General features: G+C 45.8%; 1 protein-coding gene across 1 annotated transcript in view; it reads left to right on the top strand.

The window, feature by feature from the left end:
* Positions 1-437: 437 nt before the first annotated feature.
* RANBP9 (RAN binding protein 9) overlaps positions 438-24812 on the top strand; it is a 90653-nt gene continuing 66278 nt past the window's right edge. The window contains exons 1-2 of the mRNA XM_060614772.3: positions 438-1373; positions 15997-16108. Coding sequence (XP_060470755.2) covers positions 794-1373; positions 15997-16108 — 692 coding nt within the window. The 5' untranslated portion in view covers positions 438-793. The remainder of the gene's footprint in view (positions 1374-15996; positions 16109-24812) is intronic.

Here is a 24812-nt window from a genome sequence, read left to right on the forward strand (position 1 = left end):
GTTCGTCCCGGGAGCCCGCGGGCCGGGCTCGCGGCGGCCCCAGCCGGGCTCGATTACTTTCGCCTGGGCGAGAAGCAGCACCGCCGCTCCAGCGGGAACCCTACGGGGGGGGGGGGGGGGGAGGTGGGGCGACGACAACAAAAAGAAGTAAAGTAGGAGGAGATTCTCCCGGGAGGGCCCGGGCGGAGGGGGGGGGGGGGAGGCGGCGGGCTCGTGGGAGGAGGCAGGGACCGGCAGAGGGACCCCGCGCCGGTAGCCCCGCGCCCCGCCGGGGAGAAGCGCTCCGCCGCCCCCGCCGCGCGCCTCGCCGCCCCCCCCCGCCTCCCACTCCCGCGGCCCGCGCGCCGGGACCCCCGCGAGCCCGCCCCTCGCCGCCCGCGCTCCCCCCGCCCCTCGCGCCTCCGTCCCCGCCCCCTCGCCCAGCGCCGCCCGCGCGCAGCGTCTCGCGCCGGCCCGGCCCGCCCGCCGGGAAACAGCCGCGAGAGCAGCGGCCGCGGCGGTCGCCACCGCGCCTTCTGCGCCCGCGCTCACGCTTCGCCCCCGCCCTCGGCGCCGCGTCCCGGGCCCGCGCCCCGGCCAACGTTCTCTCGGGGCCTCCCCCGGCCCGCCGCCCGCTCCCCCGTCTCCGAGCCCCCCAACCGCCGAGCTCTCCCTCGGCGCGCGGCCCGCCGCCTGCTTCCGGGGCGGGCGGACTGGGCGCCTGGTGCCGGCGGCCGCAGCGACAGCGCCCCCGGGAAGCAGAGGAGGAAGGAGAGAAGAGGTGGAGGTGGCCGCAGGCTGAGTCGCGGCCGGGATGTCCGGGCAGCCGCCGCCGCCACCGCCGCCGCCGCAACAACAACAGCAGCAGCAGCAGCTGCCGCCGCCACCGCCGGCGGCCGTGGCCCCCGTCTCCGGAGTCGTCCTGCCGGCGCCCCCGGCCGTCAGCGCCGGCTCCTCTCCGGCCGGCTCGCCCGGCGGCGGTGCGGGCGGCGGCGGCGGCTTGGGGGCCGCGGCGGCCGCCCTGCTCCTCCACCCGCCGCCGCCGCCGCCGCCCCCCGCCACCGCGGCCCCGCCGCCGCCGCCGCCGCCCCCGCCGCCCGCCTCGGCGGCCGCCCCCGCCAGCGCGCCCCCCGCGCCCCCGGGCCTCGCCGCGGGCCCCGGCCCGGCCGGAGGCGGCCCGGCCGCAGCCCTGGCGGCGGGCAGCAGCGCCGCGGCCCCCTTCCCGCACGGGGACTCGGCCCTGAACGAGCAGGAGAAGGAGCTGCAGCGGCGGCTGAAGCGCCTCTACCCGGCGGTGGACGAGCAGGAGACGCCGCTGCCGCGATCCTGGAGCCCGAAGGACAAGTTCAGCTACATCGGCCTCTCTCAGAACAACCTGCGGGTGCACTACAAAGGTACTGGGCGTGTGTCGTCGTGCGGTGGGAGTGGGGCCGCTGACCCGACGTGTCCTGCCGCCGCCGCAGCCGACTCTCGACCCGCCCCCGACCCCCTCCCGCCCGGGGCCCTCCGAGGTGACTCGCCGCCCGTTCGCGGCTGCGAGGGTGGGACCGGGGTCGCGGGGAACGGGCGAGATTGTCGGGCAAGGCAGGTGAGTAGCATGTCCCTAGGTGTAATGGAGCCGGTGATCCTAGGCCAGGAGTGGGACACCTTGAGGGAATCCAGGATGACAGGACATAACTCGCTTTCCGATTTCCCTTGAAGATAAATCTTAGGGCTTGGGTGGAGGAATCCACGGACCCGGAGTTGGGTTACATTGTTCTCCAAGTGGTGGTGATGGGGTCAGGCGTTCTCTTCTTACGTGGGGGTGGGGGGGAGGGGGGGTGGGGGGTGGACAGGCACGATCCCGAGGTATGATTTCTAATTAAGGGAGATCAGGGATATATAGGGGGAGGGGTAATCAGTGGAGGATTTTGTCCAAAATTAGGCCAGAGATTGTCTACGGGGACAAAAGGGCAAGGGCCCCAAGTTTGCCATCAGTGTTTCTTACTCAGAGCAACGGGGAGGGGAAGAGGTGAAGCTCAAAAGTAGGTGTTTTCTTAGGGGAGCAGAAACCTACCACTAGTGATTGGAAATGCCCTATATTTATGTGCTCGTGTTATATGAAGTCTAATTGAAAACGGATATTTAAAAATGTTATATAGCATTTTAAAGAAAACGGCTTTACGTTTTACACCTGCAGTTAAAAAAAAAAAAAAAAACAGCAGCCTTAGGCTTGTCCCCTCCTCCCTCACCTATCTGTTAAAACAAAGCATTAAGTAGATCAGTTTTATATGAAATTATCAATTGCTCTGACAATTCTTGAAACGTAGCAGTCTAAATGAATAGCATGCGTCAAGTTTACTTGTCGGGAGAAAACAAAATCTAACGTATGTCTGTCTGGAAGCAAATCCAGTTTTTAGGCCCCAAACCTGAAGCAAGAGCTTTTACATTTCAAAGCAGCCTCGTTTTGATTGGCTACAAAGGAAGGGGCCTCATCAGATCCTAGTGACAGGGGATATAGAGGGTATAAACAGTTTTTGTGGATAAATTCTTGAAGTACACAGGACTAGAATCGGAGAAGAACCTTGATAAGTAAGTTACTGTTTGATCAGAAAGGAGAATGGCGGCAGAAATCTAGCAAATGGTTTGGCTGGAAAGAATCACGCACAAAAATAGGCCTTGTTGCACATTCCTTCTTTTTCTCCATAGATCCACAGAAGTACTTTCCGTTTTAAATATTATGTTCCTTATTCTAAAATGGCTGAAAATGACCTTTGCTTTCTTTTTAAGTTAGGACATTTCGTTAATGCTCTGTGAAGGCTATTTAATTTTGCGTTTTAATTTGTGTGAGCTGTGCTGTGCTGTGAAGTGTTTACTTCTGATCTGGCTACCGGAAAGCTTTTTGTTAGACTTGACAAAACTTTATCTTAAATTTATGGTTGATGGTTAATAGTTAGCTTATAAAATCAGAGGCAAGCGATATGGAAAATTATTGAACAAAGAATCCTACCTTTCTTGAGTCCCGCAGTCATTTGTGATTTTAGGCATGTTCCAGGACAGGGCCTCAGTTTCTTCCTCTGAGAGTTCAGTGAGTTGAGCTGGATGGTAAGGAAATTTCCAGCTCCGAATTTCCGTGAGATCTAGGATTTCTGATTAGAGTCTCTTTAGCACTGTAACATGCCTCGATTAGTTTTACTGACTCCTTTTACGTAAAATTGATGATTTGGGTCACAGAAAAGTGCATGCTTGTGTGAAATTGGTTGGAGTTTGGAATATTTATGATACTGCTGTCTCCCATTATTTTTCCTGTTGGCCTCTTATTACTTGTTGTGTAATACTAAGATTCACTTTCTGGAAACTTCACTCTTTTATAAACACAAGGCATTATTTCTGGAAGAACAGATTTTGTTGTTTGTCATCTTTTTTCTTTTCTCTCTCTCTCCCCTTTGTCTCTCCCTTCCCCCTTGTCACAATCTCTCCCCCCCACCCCCCCCAATGCCTCTTCCTCTTGTCTTGTTATTTTAATGTGTGTGAGGTTTTGTGTTTTTTTGTTTTTTTTTTTTTCCTGTTGTTTTTCTGTGTGCCTTCTGAGTGGACCACACCAAAGTACTGGGCAACTCTGTCCCATTAAGAAGGGAAGGGAGCAAAGGGGGAGTGTCATAGGTATGGAGGATAAAATATTGAAGTCCCCAAATTGGAAGAGTGAGTTTTATTTAACCTATCATTGGGCTGCTTTGATTTGGACCGAAGCATTTTTCGCACCCTTTTAACATGAAAACCACTGTTGATAAAATATTTTTGCATATAATGGAATTTGAAAAGATGGGTGTTATAAGGATAAGGATTTTTCTTACCTTTGAAATAGAAATACGTTGGCTTCTTTTGCTCTGAACCATGCTCAGTTTTTAAGATGTTATTCTTCTGAGTCGGAATTACTGTTTTGGAAGCCATATGGTTCCTTAAATGATTTGAAGGGATTCATGTTAAACAATGCCAGACATGCAGACAAAGTTGATCGGATTGCAGTGGAATAGCAGGGTGTGTGTACTGTGTGGTAAAATTTTAAAAAAGACCCTTTGCTTAGCAGTCACACACCAACTGGTGAAACACTCAGGCATAGCCCCTTTTATTTTTAAAACTCTTGTCAGCCTTGAATAAGTACGAATGTGACAAGCTTAGACTCCGTTATAATGAGAACTTTATTCCAACTTAAAGCATTTTAATGCATATGACAATTGGATTCAATTAGTCCTAAATGCTTCAGTTACAGATTGCATTTTTATATTTGTGAAGTTATCCCATTTGGATACTTTACAAAGCTTTTTAATACACACAAGTGTCTTAGTGGACTTGGACAAGGTAGTGGAATTCTCAATTTCAGATATGAGCGAGTGGCAGCACCTGGAGGCTAGGTGTTCCCAGTCACAAGTAAGCCAGGCCTGGAAACTAGTTTTCACCAGCTCTAAATTTAGTGCTCTTTCCAACCCTCCAGTATTGCCTCTTTCAATTTGTATGAGTTTTAGTTATCTCTAGTGGATATAATCCAGTGATCACATTTAGAACTTTTTAAGGACTAGTTGACGTTAAAAGTACTTCCTCTAGGGAAAAAAAAAACGTGGTCTGGAACACACTAATGCCTTGGAAAAGTCCAGATGCTTTGATTATAGCAATTTATGGCAGCTTAGAAGAAACGCAGGATAAGTGAAAGTTGGAAATGATAAGTAGCTATGAACTAGTGAATTGCTCTTTTTGATTGAGGCATTATTAACAGCATCTAATGAAATAGCTTGACTTTCTGGTGTGCCTCACTCCCATCCCTCTCAGTATCCCTGGTCATCAGGCCTTTGACACTTCTGAAATTTAATTACTCACTGAATTCTTTTGCGCTTCTTCAGGTTGAAGAAATATCTTTATGATATTTGCTTGCCTACCAATACGAATGTCTTTCAGGACTTATGGGGATGATAGAAAAATGTTCCCTAATATCAAAGAATTTAAAAACCAAGCTGAGCTTTTCCCAGGGATCTCTTTGCCAGTATTAGGGAAACTGAGCTTTAAAAATGGTAGTTGAGGGGCGCTTGGGTGTCTCAGTCAGTTAAGCGTCCGACTTCAGCTCAGGTCATGATCTCACGGTTCATGAGTTCGAGCCCCACGTCGGGCTCTGTGCTGACAGCTCGTAGCCTGGAGCCTGCTTCAGATTCTGTGTCTTCCTCTCTCTCTGCTCCTCCCCTGCTCGCGCTCTCTCTCTCTCTCTCTCTCTCTCAAAAATAAACATTAAAACAATTTTTTAAAAATGGTAGTTTATAACTACAACAATTAAGTGAACCTAATAATCACACTCATAGAAAAGTAGTAGTAATGGCATTCATTGAGCAGTTCCTATGGTGCAGATATTCTGCTAGACAGTTTGTGTTTATGCCCTGCTCTCTGTTCATTCATTTATTCAACAAGCTTTTATTTATTAAAAAAATTTTTTTTAACATTATTTATTATTGAGAGACAGAGAGAGACAGAGCACAAGCAGGTGAGGGGCAGAGAGAGAGGGAGACACAGAATCCGAAGCAGGCTCCAGGCTCTGAATGGTCAGCACAGAGCCCGACACAGGGCTCGAACTCACACTGTGAGATCATGACCTGAGCCGAAGTAGGATGCCCAACCAACAAGCTTTTAAGTGAATGTTTACTTTGTACCAAGTTCTAGGCGCTCCAAGGTGATAAGATAATGTCTTTGAAAGCACGTGTAAAACACTCAAGGGTAGTAAGGGAAGTGTTAGAGTCCTGTGGAAGAGTGGAGGGGCATCGACCCCTGGCTGATACTGGAAGTGATAAAGTTGGTGAGTCAGGGACAGCTTTTGGGAGGGATGAGGCCAGTGGTCAGTCTGGAAAGATGAGGAAATAGGAGAAGGGGCCTTAGGAGTGAAAATGCATAACTAAGAGCACAGAGGAGAGAGTTATCCTGTATGTTCGGATTGACCAGCAGGTTTGCTTTGTTGGAATTTAAGAGGTGTGACAAGTAGCAGCTGGGAAAAGATCATGAGAGGCCTTTGGAATATTTTACCAAGCTTAGATCTTCTTCTCTAGGACATGAGGAATCTTCAAAGGATTTTTTTTTTTTAATTTTTTCTTTTAATATCTTTGAGAGAGAGAGAGAAAGAAAGAGAGAAAATGAAAGTGTGGCGGAGGGGCAGGGAGGGAGACCCAGAACCCGAAGCAGGCTCCAGGCCCCGAGCTGTCAGCACAGAGCCTGATGCAGGGCTCAAACACACGAACTGTGAGATCCGGACCTGGGCTGAAGTCAGACCTTTACCTGACTGAGCCACCCAGGTGCCCTTCAAAGGGCTTTATTTATTTATTTTTTTAATTTTTTTTTTTTTTTTTTTTTGGAGACAGAGAGAGCGTGAGCACGGGAGGGGCAGAGAGAGAGGGAGACACAGAATCCGAAGCAGACTCCAGGCTCCGAGCTGTCAGCACAGAGCCCGACGCGGGGCTCGAACTCATGAACCGTGAGATCATGACCCGAGCTGAAGTCGGACGCTTAACCGACTAAGCCACCCAGGCGCCCCAAGGTGCCCTTCAAAGGACTTTAACTAGGAAGTGACTGGCTCATAGTTTCATTTTTGTGATACAACCAGTTGGAAGATAGATTTAAGGAGTACAGGGCTGAGAAGAGCAAATTCATTTAGATGATTGTTTGGCAGACAGACCATAAGAAAGGCCTAGAACTTGGTCAGTGGTGGGATGGAGGAAAACCAGATTGGTGATATGTTTTAGAGTAACACTAATAGAAAGTGATGGAATGATGGAGACAGAAATCAAGGGTGACACTTGGGTTTCTAGCTCTGTTAGGTTCTTGCAAAGAACCAGGAATCAAATAACGATTGCAAGGAAGTATTACAGTGTATTTGGAGATAAGGAGGACTGGGAATCTTAGTCATATGATCTGACTTCATGGCAACCAGCAGAACCCAGAGACACCTTACAGAAAGAGCAGGAACAGGTCTTCTGGAGTTAAGGTGGCTCCAAGTCACTGCAGTGGCTGGAGTTCATGACTTTTCGTTTTATTCCAGTGCCAAAGAGACTCGGCTACAGTTTCTAGTCTCTGGTTGTTTTCTTCTCTTTTCCCTGCTGACTGGTTTATCCTTTCCTTCCTATTTCAGATTCCTGAGGGACTTAGCAGATTGGCTTAGCTAATTGCCATCATTCTTAGTTGGGCGCAGCTTTTCGTTGCGAGCTGTGGTGTGAATGGGTGGCCTTCACGTCAGGTGCTAACCTGTGTTGAGTCAGCTGTAGAGGCGAGAGGGTCCCGATGAAATACACAACACCCTCCGGGCATAAGGAGAGTCGGGGCCCCACTTGCAGTAGGGATGGTGTCTGAGGCCCTTTCTCCTAGGAAGGGTGGGCACACACGGTAACTGACTGAGCTTGGGAGAGAGGTCTAGGTCGTGACTGATCTGGGAGTCACCTCTAGGTGGTGGCTGAAACCCAGAGAGGGAGTAGATACAGTGAAAACAGTGGGCTAAAGATGGAACCCTGAGCGACACCAACATTAAAAGCCCGGGTGGGGTCCAAGAAGGAATAGGTGGGAGGTACCTGAACAGGGCAGAGTGTGGTGTCCCGGAAGCTGAGCAGAGGACTATGGGAAATGAGGAAGCGACCTCAAGTGTCAAGTGCAACAGATCGGCTCAGTGAGACAGGCAGAGTTTTCCACTGGATTTGGAAACTAGATCATTGCGACCTGAGGAGAGCAGTTTGCATTTGGCGTTGGGGGGCGAAGATCAGAGTAAATAGTAGGGACCAAGCAGAGGGGATAGTGAATATAGACTACTCTTGAGAAAATAAGTGAAGAGACCTGGAGGAGGATGGAGGTTAAGGCAGGGTTTTTTGTTGTTGTTGTTTAAATGGTGGACGGTGGAGTTACATCGCGCCTGGTGATTAGCGTCTCACACCAGCACAGAAGATGAAAATCCACATAGTCAAAATGATCCCCGAACACTCCATTGGAAGGTACTGTGTTCGAGACTGTTGTATCATTTCCAGGTAAGTCTCGTTTTTGCTTGGCGGTGTGGGTAAAACTGAAGTGACGTGAAGTTGGATGAGAGCGTGGTGTTAGTCGAATGTACGGACTCCCGGTAAATGTTATGTCCAAATTTAATGGACCTTTTGACGAAGTTACTGTCAACGGTACTTGCTTTTATTACCTTAAAAAAACAAAAAAGTTCATTATACTTACTACCAACCCCAGTGCATTACTGACCATGATGTGGCCCCGAAGCACGGGGGATTCTGGAGACACCGCCTTACAGATTGAGAGGAAGGAGAGTGACGAGGGGAAGGGGGAAGAAGAGCTTGGGAGGCTGACGCCGCTGGCCTGCGGGGAGGAGGGCGGTTCCGGAGCACAGTGCAGTCCCGAAGAAGAGAGGACATCCCACTCCCCTGAGACTCCCCCGATCGGGGGAGAGGTGAGGATTGCTGTGGACGACGACCAGTTTGTAATAGGAGAGTGGGGACGAGAACATGACCGTGCACTTAGCGGAGTCCCAGTGTACGATAAAGGAGGCGAGGCGGTTTGCTCGCATCGGTAAAGTGGGTGGTGACCTTAAAGTGGGTGATGAGAATGTGGACCGGCCATCGAGGGGAAGGGGGCACAGGCCAACTAAAGCTTTCTCAGTACACCGTAGACAGCAGTGGGAGAGCCCAGCCGACGTCCTTCCTTCATAGTGGTGGCTGTGTGCGAGGTTGTTGGACTTGACTTGGTAGAGGCCAACTGCCCCCGGCAGGAAGAGGGAAGTGGATTATAATATTGATCTAAGGCTGTGGTTTTGCTGGTTGCGTGTGGCGGAAGGATAGGCGTGGGAGAGAGATCAAGGATATTTGAGAGCTTTTGAGTGATTACCACGTAGCCCGTCCCGGAAGAGGAGAGATGGGGCGGAGCGGAGCGCAGCCGGGGGGAGCAGGGCTCAGGGAACGGGAGTTGGGAGTTCCCGTTGATCCCTTGATGTTGAAGAGGAGTGTGGACCAGGAATGTTTAGGAAGGGGAGGGCAGAGGGAGTTGTGTCCTAGAGGAAGATACAGACATTGCAGCTCCTGTGCCAAAAATGTGTTCCTGGAAAAACCTTAGGTTTTCCACAAAATTGGGCACTGAAGGTAACGGGGCTTATGGGAAAAATAGGGCTGGGGCAGACTACTTGAAACCTATGGAACTTTGTAACCAGAGCCCCACAAAAATAACGGCCTAGTAAAACAGAAGCCCGGTTAAATTTCTGCTGGCGTTTGTGTCCGGCATCACAGGCTGCAGCCTGGAGCCCTGGGGTTTGGGCTTCCTTCTTAGGTAAGCGCTTGACAGCCGTCCGATCAAAAATAAAAATCTGATTCAGGGTTTAGCTCTTTTCAAATCCCCGCCCCCCCTCCCCCCTTCCAAACAAAGGAAGAACATACAAACTCGAGCTGTTAGGATGGCTGAAGTCCAAAGAAAACCTGACGATGGCAGTTGCTGGTGAGGACTCGAGAGCGACGGGGGCTTGCGTACTGCCGGGCCGGGAGCGCAAAGTGATGCGGCCGCTCTGCACAGCGTTGGGTGGTGTCTAACAAAGCTAAACGTGGCTTCACCAGCAGTTGAGCTCCTACCCGGCTGACTTGAAAACTTGGCCCACACAGAAAGCCGCATGTGAACGTTGGAGCGACTTCTCCCATAATTGCCCCAAAGGGGAAGCGGCCAAGAGGTCTTTGAGGGGGTGAATGGGTGAACTGTGGTACATCCATACAGTAGAATATTATTCAGTGATAAAAAGAAATGAGCTGTCCTTCCGAGCAAAGGCACATATGGATCTGAAATGCGTATTGCTAAGTGAAAGAAGCCAGTCTGAAAAGATTACGTGCTGTATGATTTCAGTTACCTGACCTTTTGGAAAAGGCAGAAGTAAAGAGATAGTAAAAAGATAAGTAAGTGCTTGTCGGGGGCGTGAGGGGAGGGGAGTGGGGGGATGGGCAAAGCACAGGGGGTTTCTGGGCCGTGAAAGCACGTTACTGTAACGGTGGACACATCACGCTGTGTATTTATCAAACCCACAGAACTTTATGGCCATAAAGAGTGCACTTTAATGTCTGTACATTTCAAAAAAAAATGTATTAGGAGAGAGGGGGGAAATCCCAGGATAAAACGCAGAATGTGACAAACCAGTCTAACTATTACAAATCCATGGAATAATAGCCTTGGAGAAGAGGGGAAAAGGAGCTGCCCCAGGTAACTTTGGAAACCGATAGTCTGTAAAAGTAAAGGTAAAAGAAACTACAAAAGCACTGAACTTTTACTGATCAAGTTGTGTCCCGTGGGGATATGGATTAACAATTCAGACGCTATTATACACGTGTACTGGAACTGCACAGTTAAATGCATGGCGGACGGTGGGAGCTACGTTTCTTACTGTTGGGGTGGAATTTTACAGATGAGCAGAGAGAGAAGGTTAGAATGATCTGTGTGGTAATAAACTTGGAGACCTCAGCGTGACCTCATGTTTGGTTTAATACAAACATAGATGATTACATATAGAAACGTAGATATATGTAGGGGGTGTGTGTGTGTATGTGTGCATACGTATACATGTACGTATGTACATGTAAGGGTTTATATACATCCATATATTTCCCTGCTCTTGTCAATGAGCAAGCCTAAAAGCAGTGACACCCCAGTAACAAGGAGCACACCTGCTAGCTCGATCTTGGGTTCTGGTGCTATTTGCCAGTAAAAGGAGCGAGCCCCAGGGCTCCTTGGAGAATGGCTGATTCTAGGACTAGGGTGGGAAATACACAAGATGAGCCGCCAGAGTCTTCTAGGGCCAGAAAAGAGCAAACAGCAAGAAGCGACATAATGGAGGTATGTCAGGGGAGCCAAATGAAAAAGCTCCCAGAGGCTGGGCAGTTTGAGCAGCAAAACAAAGTAGTATTGAATTATAACACAGAGTGTAAAGTAAATATGCAAGAGAGGCATGAGTCCTACCAGTATAAACGAAGAGGGAGTATCTTCATACTTTTTGATCAGTGTCGCGCTTGAATTTTTCCCCAGATGGCTTAATGCCCTGGCAGGTGTAGCTGTTCCTGAGGCCACTGAACACTGGACACCGTAGGAATGCACTTGTAGAGGGCCCCAGGTTTTTTGACTTGAGAGTTTTTTTGCATGTTGCTAGGCTTTGCTCTTTAATTCATTAATGTACTGGGAAAAGCGGTGTTATGAACTAAATGACTTCTTTATTGTGCTGACATCATTCCTGTATTTATCAAGTACGTGTGAGCTAATTTGTATTCAAGAAACGTGTTTTGTAGCAGAACACACGTCGTTAGAATTTACTGTTTCTGAGGCGGCATAGTTTCAGGTGCTGTCAGAATCCAGAGTGTGGCTCCAGGAAGGAATGATTGAAGTTAGAGTAGGAGGAGGTCAGTGGAAGTAAAGAGGCCTGGGAATTAAAATGTGAGAACAATAAGATAATCACAAGTAAGTGTGGAGCGTGTAAGTGTATGGGACGAACACGTGTTGCTAGGAGGGCACAGAAGAAGGAGGTTAGACCCAGTCAGAGGCTAGAGGAAGAGTAATTGAGGAAGAAAAAGTTGAGCGGAGAGCTAAGGGGCGAGCTGCTGTAACTAGGTGAGGAGGAAGGGGAGAGCTTTCCAGTTAGGGGGAATGGTTTGGGTGAAGACTGGTCAGGCCAGTGTGGCCGGTGCTGGAAGGCGGTGGAAAGTGCTGGGGGGCGGGCCAGATCGACAGAGTTTTCAGGCAGTGGTGTATCTTTTTCCTGGCTGAACGGGAGGCTGGTGAGAAGGAGTGTTAGCGGTGTGAGGGGATAGTGGCACTAGGAAGACTGATTGATATTTCCAGAAAGGCAGTTGACTGCACGTTGGGAGAGCGGAGGGGGGTGAGAGGTGGGCTTAACTCAAAACCTTGTCCTTGTAGTTAAAAGGAATCGACAGGTTGTGAAATGAAAGAGCTAACCTTACGGTTTTGAAGCAGTAACTGTACTTTGTCTCTGAATCCTATAGAAAACACGTGACGCTGAAGACTTTGTGGGTTTAAAAGTTTATCTTTTGGTAGTGTGAAGTAGTGTTGTCTGGTCACGACAGAATTTAAGGTAACAAGCTTCCTGCCGATGAGCAGTTACTAGAAATAGGCCCTTCGCTATTGATATTACGAGTCTTACCTAGGAGACAGTACGACTCCTTTAGTCTGACATCGCAACTTTTTCCTGGGTCTTTCCATTTAAGTTTAATTTAATTTAAAAATGAGACCAATCCTTTTAGCATTTACGGAATTTTTCTACAGCGTCTAAATAGAACATAATATAATAGAACCTGGAAGATTGATGATTGTGTAGTTTACAGTTATTTTTGTATAAGAGGAAAATGTAGGGCATGTAAAAAAATTTTCTTTTTAACGTTTGTTTATTTATTTATTTATTTATTTATTTTTAAATGTTTATTTATTTTTGAGAGAGAGAGTGAGACAGAGTGTGAGTGGGGGAGGGCCAGAGAGAGGGAGACACAGAATCGGAAGCAGGCTCCAGGCTCTGAGCTGTCAGCACAGAGCCCGACGTGGGGCTCGAACTCATGGACAGTGAGATCATGACCTGAGCTGAAGTCGGACGCCCAACCGACTGAGCCACCCAGGTGCCCCGTTTATTTATTTTTGAGACAGAGAGAGAGAGACAGAGCATGAACGGGGGAGGGGCAGAGACAGAGGGAGACACAGAATTGGAAGCAGGCTCCAGGCTCTGGGCCATCAGCCCAGAGCCCGACGCGGGGCTCGAACTCACGGACCACAAGACCGTGACCTGAGCTGAAGTCGGATGCTTAACCGACGGAGCCACCCAGGCGCCCCAGGGCATTTTAATTCATATATGGATTTAACACACGACTCTACTAATTAGGGGCAAGTTATACAACCTCTGTAAGAGTTTCTCCATTTTTACTTTATGTATGTATGTATGTATGTATGTATGTATGTATGTGTGTGTGTTTTCAGGGTGGGGGCTGAGAGGGGAGAGAGAGAATCCCAAGCAGGCTTCGTGCTGTCAGCATGTGACAGTGTGGGGCTGGGTCTCACGAACCGTGAGGCCATGACCTGAGCTGAAATCAGGAGTCAGGTGCTCAACTGACTGAGCCACCCAGGTGCCCCACAGTTTCTCCATTTTTAAAGTGAGGTTAAATGATACCTGTTTCACAGATGTTGAAGGAGAAAATCTATACCAAAGCACCTAATTCTTTGGGAGGTTGTTCACCCTCAAATACTAATTTTCTTTCTCTTTTCCCATAGAAGTAGCAAGAATAGGAGCTAGGAATACAAGTGAAGTGATCCCAGGATGCTCATTGAACCCTTCCTGTGGGTTCGGAGCTCACACTGGATCAGACCTCTTGAATTTAAATCCCAGCACAAATCCTGGTTTGGAATTCTCACACAGCAGTATGATCTTGGGCGAGTTTCTTCATCTTCCCTTAATTTCCTCAACTGTGAAATGATAATAAATAGTACCTACTTCAGAAGTTGTTTTGAACACTAAACGAGTGAACAAATATGGTCCTCTTTGAGAAGTGCCTGTCACATAACACTAAATGTATGTTGACTATTGTCATTTATTATCATCATCATCATTTTTTAAGTTTATTGTGAGACACAGCAGGAGCAGGGGAGGGGCAGAGAGAGAGGGAGAGAGAGGATCCCAAGCAGCCTCCACAGTGTCAGCACAGAGCCCGATATGGAGCTCAAACTCCAGGACCGTGAGATCATGACCTGAGCCGCAACCAAGAGTGTGATTGCTTAACCGACCGAGTCCCCTGGCACCCTGATTATTATTATTAAATATATACCTTGCGACTACTTTTTCCCTCAAAGTTTTGGTCACTTCTCTTCCAGAAAACCAAAACTAAAAGTAAAAGTTGATTCAGGACTCCAGGGTTAATCAGGGTAGGGTTTCTTTAGATTTTTTTTTTTTTTAACTGTCTGAATTTTAAAAGGTCATTTAGTTCACCCTACCATTTCCCAGGCAACTCAATTATTTGAACACATTCTTACTGAAAAACAAGTTTTGCTGAAACTGTAATTTATTAAATGTCTCTTTAAGAATTGACTGGTATCATTCTACAGATTGATGTGTTTTGTTTTGTTTTGTTTTCCTTCTGCCTAGCTCGATGTAAATCTATTAGCTAACATATGTTAAAGCAGTTTTAGGGGCATCGGTATATTGCTGCTTCCATTTGTATCTTCCTCACCAATTTTATCACCTGTCAGTGGTCACCACTTTTGCCCATAACGTACATACTTAAGAGATCTGTGGACACAGGTTTTCATGGTAACAGAAAGGAGTGTCTGAGATCACTCAGTTTCTTTTGGGCCATGTGAACACATGCTAGTTTGCTTTGCTAGTGTAAGCTTACCTGTTTAATGATGTAATTTGATTAAGGTGTAAGTATGGTAAGGGAAGCTGTCTCATTGGTGTGTGAGGGTTATTGTATAGCTAAGAGAGAATTTTCTGTTTGAAGAAGACATTTAGTTTTGAAACATGGTACATTTGAGAACGGGAAGTTTGCAACCCATGAAGGTCATATTATAGTGTGACTAAAGGGTAATGACCTAAGTTTGTACTGGGGGAAACATATTTAACACTGAAAAAGAATTTAGAGTGTTGTTTCTCAGTCCTTTTGGGGATTGTGGAGAGTTGTCTCACTCTTGAGTACTTTCTGCCATCAACTTATGTTTTTCTTCTTTTGTGATTTTTTTGGGCATATCTTGCTCAGTTGATTTTGTTCACATGCTAGCTTTAGGCTAATTTGTGTCTTGGGCAAGGGACAGGGGAGGCGATTGTGAGGGAAGGAAATCCTCCTGGATTAGAATTGAGGAATTGCTATTTTAAAAAGTTTAAAAGCCATTAGCTAACAGATTCCCTAAAGATTTCAGCAGTGGTATGGTGTTAGATTCCTTTCTTTAAAAAGAGAGAAAGAAAATACAACTAGAGTTTAGATCTACTTCTCAGTAGGCTGTAACTGACCAAAGAAATTTTATGGATCAGCCTTTGTATAGAATGAATGATAAGAGTATGTCAAAGAACAGACTTGTAAATTCTTTTTTTTTTTTCTTAATGTTTATTTAGAGAGGACGCATGTGTGCACACATGAAGTGGGGAGCCAGGTAGCGGCAGAGAGAAAATCCCAAGCAGCCTCTCTACGCTCAGTGTGGAGCCCCACACAGGGCTCCATCTCATGACCCATGAGATCATGACCTGAGCTGAAATCAGGAGATCACCCAGGTGCCCAAAACTTGTAAATTCTTCAAATAAGAAAGCTGCTCTGCCAAGTCCAATCTAATTATATAAAACTTCACTTAAAACTAATACTCTGTGAGGGGCTCCTGGGTGGCTCAGTCGGTTGAGTGTCCCACTTCGGCTCAGGTCATGATCTCGCAGTCCATGAGTGTGAGCCCTGCATCGAGCTCTGTGCTGACAGCTCAGAGCATGGAACCTGCTTCAGATTGTGTCTCCCTCTCTCTCTGCCCCTCCCCTGCTCATGTTCTGTCTGTGTGTCTCTCTCTCAATCTGTCTCTCTCTCGTCTCTCAAAAATAAATAAACATTAAAAAAAATTTTTTAAATAAAATAATACTCTATGATATAGATGCTTCAGGTTTAAAAAATAGACCACTTGACAAAAGAGTAGGAATAGTATAAATTCTATGCAATTTGGATCTAATAAAATTTCATCTTTTTCAAATGCAGCCTTTTTTTTCTCTTAAAATATAGTCTACCCTATTTAGTTTGGTAGGTTCTGTGTATTCAGATTCTTGAAGTGTATTAAATCTAGTAATAGTGTGAAAAGTCCCGGGGCTAACGTGGGCTGTTTTGCATATCGATTTGCGATAATAAATGTTTCACTAAGTCTTTATATGTACTGATGGGAGCAGAAATGTATATATCGTTCTAAAAACTGTATTTTTCCTGAATTGCGTAAGATTTTTGTTGAATATCTCATTTGAGGTGTTTTTCTCCCCCCTTCCTGTGTCCTATGCAGGTCATGGTAAAACCCCCAAAGATGCAGCGTCCGTTCGTGCCACGCACCCAATACCAGCAGCCTGTGGGATCTATTATTTTGAAGTAAAAATTGTCAGTAAGGGAAGAGATGGGTAAGTGTAAATTTTGGTGGGACGAATTGTTGGCTGTTCTTGCGTAATTATTTTGCCTTGATTTATAATAATTGTGATGTAACTGGGAAACGGGGATCTTGGAAGTTTTGGTAATCGGTCAAGTAGGATCTGAACGTTCCACTGTAGCAGGTTGGATGTAGTTCTAGTTTTGTTTAAATACTGGTTGAAGCTAATACCTGAGTTGGTGAAATAACAAAGTTTCTCTGGTGGGTTTGTCATTAAGTTGGAGAATTGGAATTAAACGACAGAGAGACTGACTCATTTTCCATGCCTTGCCTTACACTGCCTTTGTCTGAATTCTGTTGAGAATTTAAATCTTCCCAGAGCTAGTTAACCAAGGCCAAACGGTGATTCATAGGTATTTTATGGGGGTTAGGAGTTTAACTTTTGGGTTTAGATCAGGGAAGTGTATGTTTATATGCTCTCAGCTGGAGGTGATTGGCAGGGATTAGGATGTGGTGGAATGGCCTCCAAATGAGAACTCCACCTAGATCCTGGAGGCAACTTTGATAGCATTGCTTTTCAACTTGGGATCAGTGTGTTCTGTGTGTGTATACATTAGAGTCACTTACGGCACTATTGGAAACGTAGTAGCTTGGGCCTTATCCTAAAAGTTCCTAAATCACTATTTTCAGAAGCAGAGCTTAGGCAAGATGGGCATTCTGAGTAAGCTTTGCAGGAAATTTTGGTGCATATCTCTGATTAAGAACTAATTACCTTGAATCATTGGATCTATTCTCTGGTATTTCCGGATAACTTCATTGTGGTACCAGAGGTCCCTTTTTAAAAAAAAAAAGAAATTTTTTTTTTAATGTTTATTTTTGAGAGAGAGAGAGCGCGAGTAGGGAAGGGGCAGAGAGAGAGGGAGACACAGAATCTGAGCTGTGAGCTGTCAGCACAGAGCCCGATGCTGGGCTTGAACTCAGGAACTGTGAGATCGTGACCTGAGCTGAAGTCACATGCTCAACCTATTTAGCCACCCAGGCACCGCCCCCCCCCCATTTTTTTAAGTGTATTTATTTATTTTGAGAGAGAGAGAGAAAGCACAAGCGGGGGAGGGGCCCAGAAATCCTTTAAAGCATCCAGAGTCATTTGTCCGACTACCAAGATAAACTTACTAAGTTGACCTGTATTTGAAGTGAATCATTTAACCTCTTAGTGCTTCTTCTGTGTTTAACTGACAAAATAAGTATGTTTAATAGATTATTCCTCTTTATTTGTGGAATAATTTCATTGTCAACAATATGGGAAGTAGAAACTTTGGAATTCATGATAACTTCTTATTTAACTGCCTCAGTTTCCCCAGGGTGATCAGGGCAAAGATAAAATCAGAGAAGCCACAGATAAAGTGGTTGAGAGACCCCAGATTGAAATAGACACATGATTATAATCATTTTTTACTCGGCTGCTGCATACTCAGTAAGCCAATTCTGTTTTTACTTCAGATTATACCATCAACCTCATTAATGCTGCTGTCGCTCACAGTGATTCCCAGGATTCTCTTTACCTTTTCTTTTTATTTTTTTTTATAATTTTTTTTTAACATTTATTTATTATTGAGAGACAGAGAGACACAGAATGGGAGCAGGGGAGGGGCATAGAGAGGGGGAGACACAGAATCCCAAGCAGGCTCCAGGCTCTGAGCTGTCGGCACAGGGTCCAACACGGGGCTCAAACTCATGAGCTGTGAGATCACGACCTGAGCTGAAGTCGGTCGCCTAACCCAACTGACCCACCCAGGCGCCCTTCTCTTTACCTTTTCATTCTCCATATTCTGTCTTTGCATGATCTTGACCTTATATTTTCATGGCTGCAAGTGCCCTGACGAGTCTCAACTTTAAAGCTGCCCCTCATGTTTTTTTTTTTTTCCCTCGAGCGCCAGCCCCATACATCTGACCCGGTGTTTGCATGTGAGTGTCCCACACACGTTCCAGGTTAGCTTGGTCAGTGGTGTCACTCGTGCTGGAAACTTGAGAACTTCCTCTTAACTGACTCTGCATCTCTATGGCCTCCGCCTTAAGTCAGCTTCCCTCGTTTGTCCCCTAAATTACCGAGGTGGTTGGTTCACCGGTCTTACTTCAGTCTGTGACTGTTGTCAGTGTTCTTTCAGACACAGTTGTGCCTGTCCCCTTTGGGAGATTGTTTGGTGCGCTTGTTGCTTGGAGGATAAAATCTAAAACTTCTTAGCAGGGTCCTTCGTGGTGTGACTTAACTCCCTTTGTAGGTTTTCAGTCTCATCTCTTTGTTGCCGGGATCCTCATTCATTTTTTTTCCTCTCTTTTTAAAATTAGGTGATTTTTACGTGTAGTAAAATTGATCATTTTTAGTGTGCAGGTCTGTGAATTTTGACAGGTGTGGATAGTCGTGCACCCACCACCACAGTCAATATACAAGTGGCCTTTGAATGACACAGGTTTGACCCGCATGGGTGTACTTTATGCGCGGACATTTTTTATAACTGCAGTATAGTACTGTAAATATACTTTCTCTTAACGATTTCTTTTTTTAAGTTTATTTGAGAGAGAAAGCATGAGCGGGGGAGGGGCAGAAGGAAAAGAGAGATTCCCAAGCAGGCTGCGCACCACCAGCGCGGAGCCCGATGCGCGGCTCAAACTCGCAAACCGTGAGATCATGACCTGAGCTAAAGGCACATTTTACCGACTGAGCCACCCAGGCTCCCTCTTACGATTTTCTTTTTCTTCCCTCTTAGGATTTTCTTAATAACATTTTCTTTCCTCTAGTGTACTTTATTGTAAGAATACAGCGTATCATACATATACAACATACAAAATATGTGTTAACTGTTTATGTAATCGGTAAGGCTTTCAGGCTACGGCAGGCCGTTAATAGTTAAGTTTTGGACATGTCAAAAGTTACACAGGATTTTCAACTGTGTGGCGGCAGGGGGGGTGGAGGGGGTGGGAGGCTGGTGTTCCAAGGCCACCATAGTTCAAGGATCAGTGACAAAACCATTCCTCCCCCCCACCCCGATTCCTTCCTACCCCTTTGTAGACAATTTTTCCCCATCTCCAGCCCCCTGGCAACACTGATTGATCTTCTGTCTCTCTCGTTTTGCTTTTTCTAGAATGGCATATAAATGGAATCATCGTATGTAGCCTTCTAATTCTGGCATCTTTCACTTAGTATGGTGCATTTGAGATTCATCCCTGTTGTTGCATATACTGGTAGAGCAGTCCTTTTATTGCTGATTGTATGGTTGAGCCAACCACAGTTTGCTTATCCACTTCTCAGTTGAAGGACATCTGGGTTGTTGCCGTTTTTGGCAATTAGGAATATAGCCGCTGTCAACACTTATGTATAGGTTTTTGTGCAAACTTGAGTTTTCATTTCAGTTGGGTAAATATGTAGGAGTGAGATTGCCGGACCGTGTGTTAGGTGCACTTTTAACTTTATGAGAAACTGCCGAGTCGTTTTTGCAAGGCGGCTGTACTAGTTGGTGTTCCCACCGGCAGTGTATGAGAGTTCCTGGCGCCTTGCGCCCTCAGGAGCACTCGGTATTGTCAGGTGTTTTTTTTTTATTTCAAATTTGTAGCCGTTGTAATAGGTATCTGGTAGTTTCTTGTTGTGGTTTTGATTGGCACTTCCCTAATGACTAATGTTGTTAAAGCATCTTGAGTTCTTATCTGACCCCCCCTTTAACAAACTCCAAAATTACTTGATTTTGATTTTAATCATCTGCCAACCACTGTGGAAGTGGTTAAGAAACGACTTACAAACACACTTAAAAATCCTGAATGACGGCGAAACTGAGTGGAAAGTTTCATAGGGCAGTTTTCATTTTGTCATTCACGCCAGTTAAATTCAAGGTCCTTCTACCTCATCTCTTTTCTGAGCACTGTAAGCTGTACCTGGGGCATCCAGTTAATCTCCATTTCCACCTAATGCAAGCTTAGGCGTGGGAAATTAGCCCCAGAAAGTAGAAAGTAGGATACGAAACAGAGTGGAGTCAATGTGAAATGACCCCAAAGAGGGATGGAACAAACTGTTTGGTTTTTTTTAATGTTTATTTACTTTTGAGAGACAGAGGGAGTGTGAGTGGGGGAGGGGCAGAGAGAGGGGGGACAGAGGATCCTCAGTGGGCTCCACGCTGTCAGCACAGAGCCCTACGTGGGGCTTGAACTCATGAACCGTGAGATCATGACCTGACCCAGAGTCCGGACACTTAACTGACCGGGCCACCCAGGTGCCCGACAAGGACCTGTTTTTAATCAGAATCAGCATCTGTGAAAAATGCATTGGGTAGACAGCAGTGTAGTACCACAGTTTGCTGTGCATGTGGCCAAATATTTCTAGTTCTGTCTGCAGACTCTTTTTTTTTTTTTCATAATTTTTTTTCTTAATGTTTGCTTAATTTTGAGAGAGAGAGAGACAGAGCATGAGCAGGGGAGGGGCAGAGAAGGAGACAGAATTCGAAGCAACTCCAGACCCTGAGCTGTCAGCACAGAGCCTGACGCGGGGCTCAAACTCAGGAACTATGAGATCGTGATCTCAGCTGAAGCCAGACACTTAACCCACTGAGCCACCCAGGGGCCCCTCTTTCCTTCCTTCTTACATTCACCTTCTCTTGTCTCTTTACCATTTGCCCAGCTTAACTAATTACTCTTCAACCCTAGTTTAAAGATTCCTTTTTCGTGGTACTTTCTCCTCCCCCAAATAGGATTATGCCTTTAACAATCTTCATTTACCTTTTGGCCAGACTGTAATTATGTCTATACTGTTTCACTTCCTGCCAGTGGTATAAACTGCAGAATCAAGGGTAAGGGCCTATTTTATGTTTCTGTCACTCTAGTACTAGTAACTAATTTATAGCCAGCATTCATATGAATGAATGAGAAACAGTACTTACCTTCTCTTCTTGGACAAATCTGTTGTGTCTTTGGGCAGATCTTAGTCATCTTTCTGGTGCACTTTTTGAACAAAATTCTAGGTGTAACTCCATGTTTTTGGCAGGGAAGCATGATTCCTTTATGAAGGAAAGCAAGTCGTATTGCTAACTGGGCAAGTAATGTCTTTCTGGAGATGTATTTAACTGTATCAAGAGAACTAAAAATTCCTAAAATCCCAGCATCTTTGTAAAGATGGACCAGAAAGAGCAGCTGTTACTTTTCATTTGCAGCGATATGTGCTCATCTGAGAGTTTATTATATTTGAAATTTAATTTTCTTTTAAACTGTGTGTTTATCCAGGATTAGAGCAGGCAAATAAATATTTAGATCCAAGAACTTGTCTTAAGATAAATTGATAAATGCAGCATGTTTTCTCATGACATAGCATGAGTTGAGTATGAATTACCTCTTAATTTATATGTGATATGCATCATTTCTGGGTCTGCCTTGGAAAATTAGGAATATGACTGTGATCATTGTTACTTGTACTTTATTGCCTAAGGAATAAGGCTTGAAGGAAGCCTTTTATTGAGTGAAAGAAATAATATATTTTGGTTTTTGCCTTAGATTTTCATTTAAACATTTGTGTATGTTCAGGAAAATAAGCTTATTTATTGGGACACAAGAGCCTAAGTTTTGTAGTTAATTTAAAAATAAATTTTGAAAAAAAAAAAAATAAATTTTGAATACATTTTGTAACAAGATTAAATCACCTGTCACCTGCATAGCTTTTTTTAGGAGTTATATAACTTTAATATATTTAAATAAACTTTAAACATATTTAAGGCTATATATTTACTTTGTGGTCTTGTTAATGATTGTTGACTCTCGAGATGAATTTCTCAAAGCTGTGTCTCATGAATGTACATTCAGTGCAGGAATTTCATTCAAGTTTTAGATTATCCATACTAATGCAGGCAGTGAAGATCCAGTCAGTTTTAAATGTGAGAAGTGATCCATTTTTTATTTGAGTATTTGTAGAATTATAATTTATTATGAGTGGTATTTTTAGCTTTTCAAACAAAATATTGATGCCATTCTGCCAGTGGTTCAAGAGAAGCCAGCAGGTAATCCAGTCTCTGTTCTGTTCCTAAATTCTTCTGCTGATAAGAAAGTGCAGTCCTTAGAGTGTTCCTTCTATGCTCGCTGACTTTCTGGATTATTTCTTGGGAGTGAGGAAAAGAAATAAGTCCTCTCTTCCCATTTAGTTTTAAACGGCTTTAAAAAGTCTTTCCTTCTGTTTTCGATGAGTGATAAGCAAGCAGCAAATGGAAACACAGATGGAAAAAGTGAACAAAGGCATCAGGTGACGTATTTATTAACTTAGCAAATATATATTGACCACGTGTGACATGTGATGTGTCAGGCATTGTCAGCGGCTGAATATAAAAATGAAATTATTTTATACATCTCTGTCTTGTCCATAGTTCCTAGAGGACGCTGAGTGAACTAAATGTGGGTCCTTGCCCTCAAAGAATAGTAAATTCATTGGAGAGTACAGTGGGGCAGGGGAAGCGGCAGACATATACAGATCACTCTAAATTAAGATACACTACTCACTTGAAGAGCAAGAGAGTATATGGGAGAACTGAGGAGAGAGTGATTAATTCTCGCTCAAGGAGACCGATTTGTAAAGAAGGTAGTATGGATAGGCTTTACAAAATGAGTAAGAATTGAAGACGCTCTTTTGGGGAAAAATACTCCCGACTGTGATAGTGGCGGGACTAGTTTCATGGGAGGAGTGGAGCCGTATGGTATCTTTGGCCAAGGTATGTGGCTCAGTATTGCTGGAGACTGAAGGGATTATAGTGAAGAGTTCCCAGAAGTGAAAATGGCAATAGAGAGCACTGCTCTAGAGAGCACTGGGGACAGTTCTCACGTGGAAGGTAGTAGGGAGCCTGGAGTCTTTTTAGTAGGGCAGTGATAGCGATACCTGTTTCGAAAGGCAGTGCTAACTGGGTGGGGTACGTTGGATATGGTGTGCGGTGGCAGCGTGAAAGGTGGCTACGGTTGGAGTTCGGTTATGAGGCTGGTGCCTTGGGATGGATTATGTTAGTGCTTTAAAAAAAGACAATGGAGGGGGGCGCCTGGGTGGCTCAGATAGCTGAGCATCCCACTTCAGCTCAGGTCGTGATCTCACGGTTCGTGAGTTTGAGCCCTGTATTAGGCTTGCTGCTATCAGGGCACAGCCCGCTTTGGATCCTCTGTCCCCCGCCTCCCCCCCCCCCCCACCATCTCTCCCACGCACCCGCTCGCGATCTCTCTCAAAAATAAACATGGAAAAAAATAGAGGGACAGGTGGTGGTTTAATTTTTGGCGTACTTATGTGCTAGGAACCTGGGGTTTATAAAGATGAATGGGGTCCCTGCCCTCCAGAGGTTCGCAGGTAAGAAGGGACACGGACAGGTCAGTGAGTTGTTAAATATAGTATAAAATATATGTAGTAATGGAGGAAGTGACCAACTCTATCAGAGGATAGGGTGGGGAGCCACCATAGAAAGCTTGCTTATAGTTACGGAAGAGGAAGGTTAAATCTAAGTCTCTCACTGTCCCTTAGCCCTCATTTACCCTCCCTAGACTAATTGCCTGGAGATTCCCCCCGCCCCCCCCCCCCAAGTCTATGAGCAGAGCTTTTAAAGACATAGCTGTTTTTTGGGGGGCTTAGTCGGTTGAACGTCTGACTTCGGCTCAGGTCATGATCTCACAGTTCCTGAGTTTGAGCCCCACTCGGGTTCTGAGCCTCCTTCAGATCCTCTGTCCGCCTCTCTCTTTGCCCCTCCCCACTCGCTCTCTTTCTCTCTCAAAAATAAATAATATTAAAAAAAAAGATGAATAGCTGTTTTAGAAGCTGATAAGTGACCTTTGCCAAGAAGTACAGTGTACTTTGGGATTGGACAGACGGAGATTCGAACGTTGGGTCTGCGCGTGTACTTTTGGATGAACTCTGTTGCCTCATCTGTAAAATGGAAATAAGAGTGCCAGCCTCAGAGGATTAGTAATTCGTTGAAAACACTTACTAGAGTGTCTGGTGCACATGCTGGATGCTGCTGTCGCTGGTGGAGAAAGAGCAGCCCCAGGTTTTGTGGGAGGATTGTGTGCAGAGGTGACCTCACATGGACTTCCAGTGCTTATGTGCGTGGCCCTTGGTCCTTTAGGTGCTAGTTTTAAGCAAGGGAATGATAGCGCTTGGCTTTGCATTTTACGGAGGTTACTCTGATGGTAATACAGAGAGGAGATCTGAGACTGATATGGACGGGACCGTTTGGGCTATTGTGATTTTAAATCGAGGGCTTAATCTGTCCTGGAGTTGGTGAGAGCCTAGACAGATGTGGTTAGTTATCAGGACACGGAAAAAACAAAAACAACCTTACCTGAGAGAAGGAGGTGGCAGGGGTGGGTTTGGAGAGAGAGAGAGAGAGAGAGTGTTGAGGACACCTTCCAGGTTTCCGGTGACTAAACAAATTAAATACCGGAGGGAAGCTGAGCTTCCAGGTTGCAGATTGGAGCAGCGTCTGAACTGCTGTGGGCCAGCCAGATGACTAACGGCAAAGCGGTGGGTTTTCCGAGGGAGAGCAGAGCTACGGGTGGATTCTGGAGTCCTCAGAATGTACGTTGTTAAAGCCGTAGGGATCGATGTGATCACCCACATACGCGGCGTAAAGAAAGGCTGGCGACGGACGCTTGAAACGCCACCTCCTATATATACGGGAGGAAAGAAATCGACTTGAAGAGTCTAGGAAGGAATGGTCAGAGAGAAGGGAGATGGGAGACCGTAT

The sequence above is a fragment of the Panthera onca genome, chromosome B2, assembly GCF_046562875.1.
Source record: "Panthera onca isolate mPanOnc1 chromosome B2, mPanOnc1 haplotype 2, whole genome shotgun sequence".
In the NCBI taxonomy this organism is placed as follows: Eukaryota; Metazoa; Chordata; class Mammalia; order Carnivora; family Felidae; genus Panthera; species Panthera onca.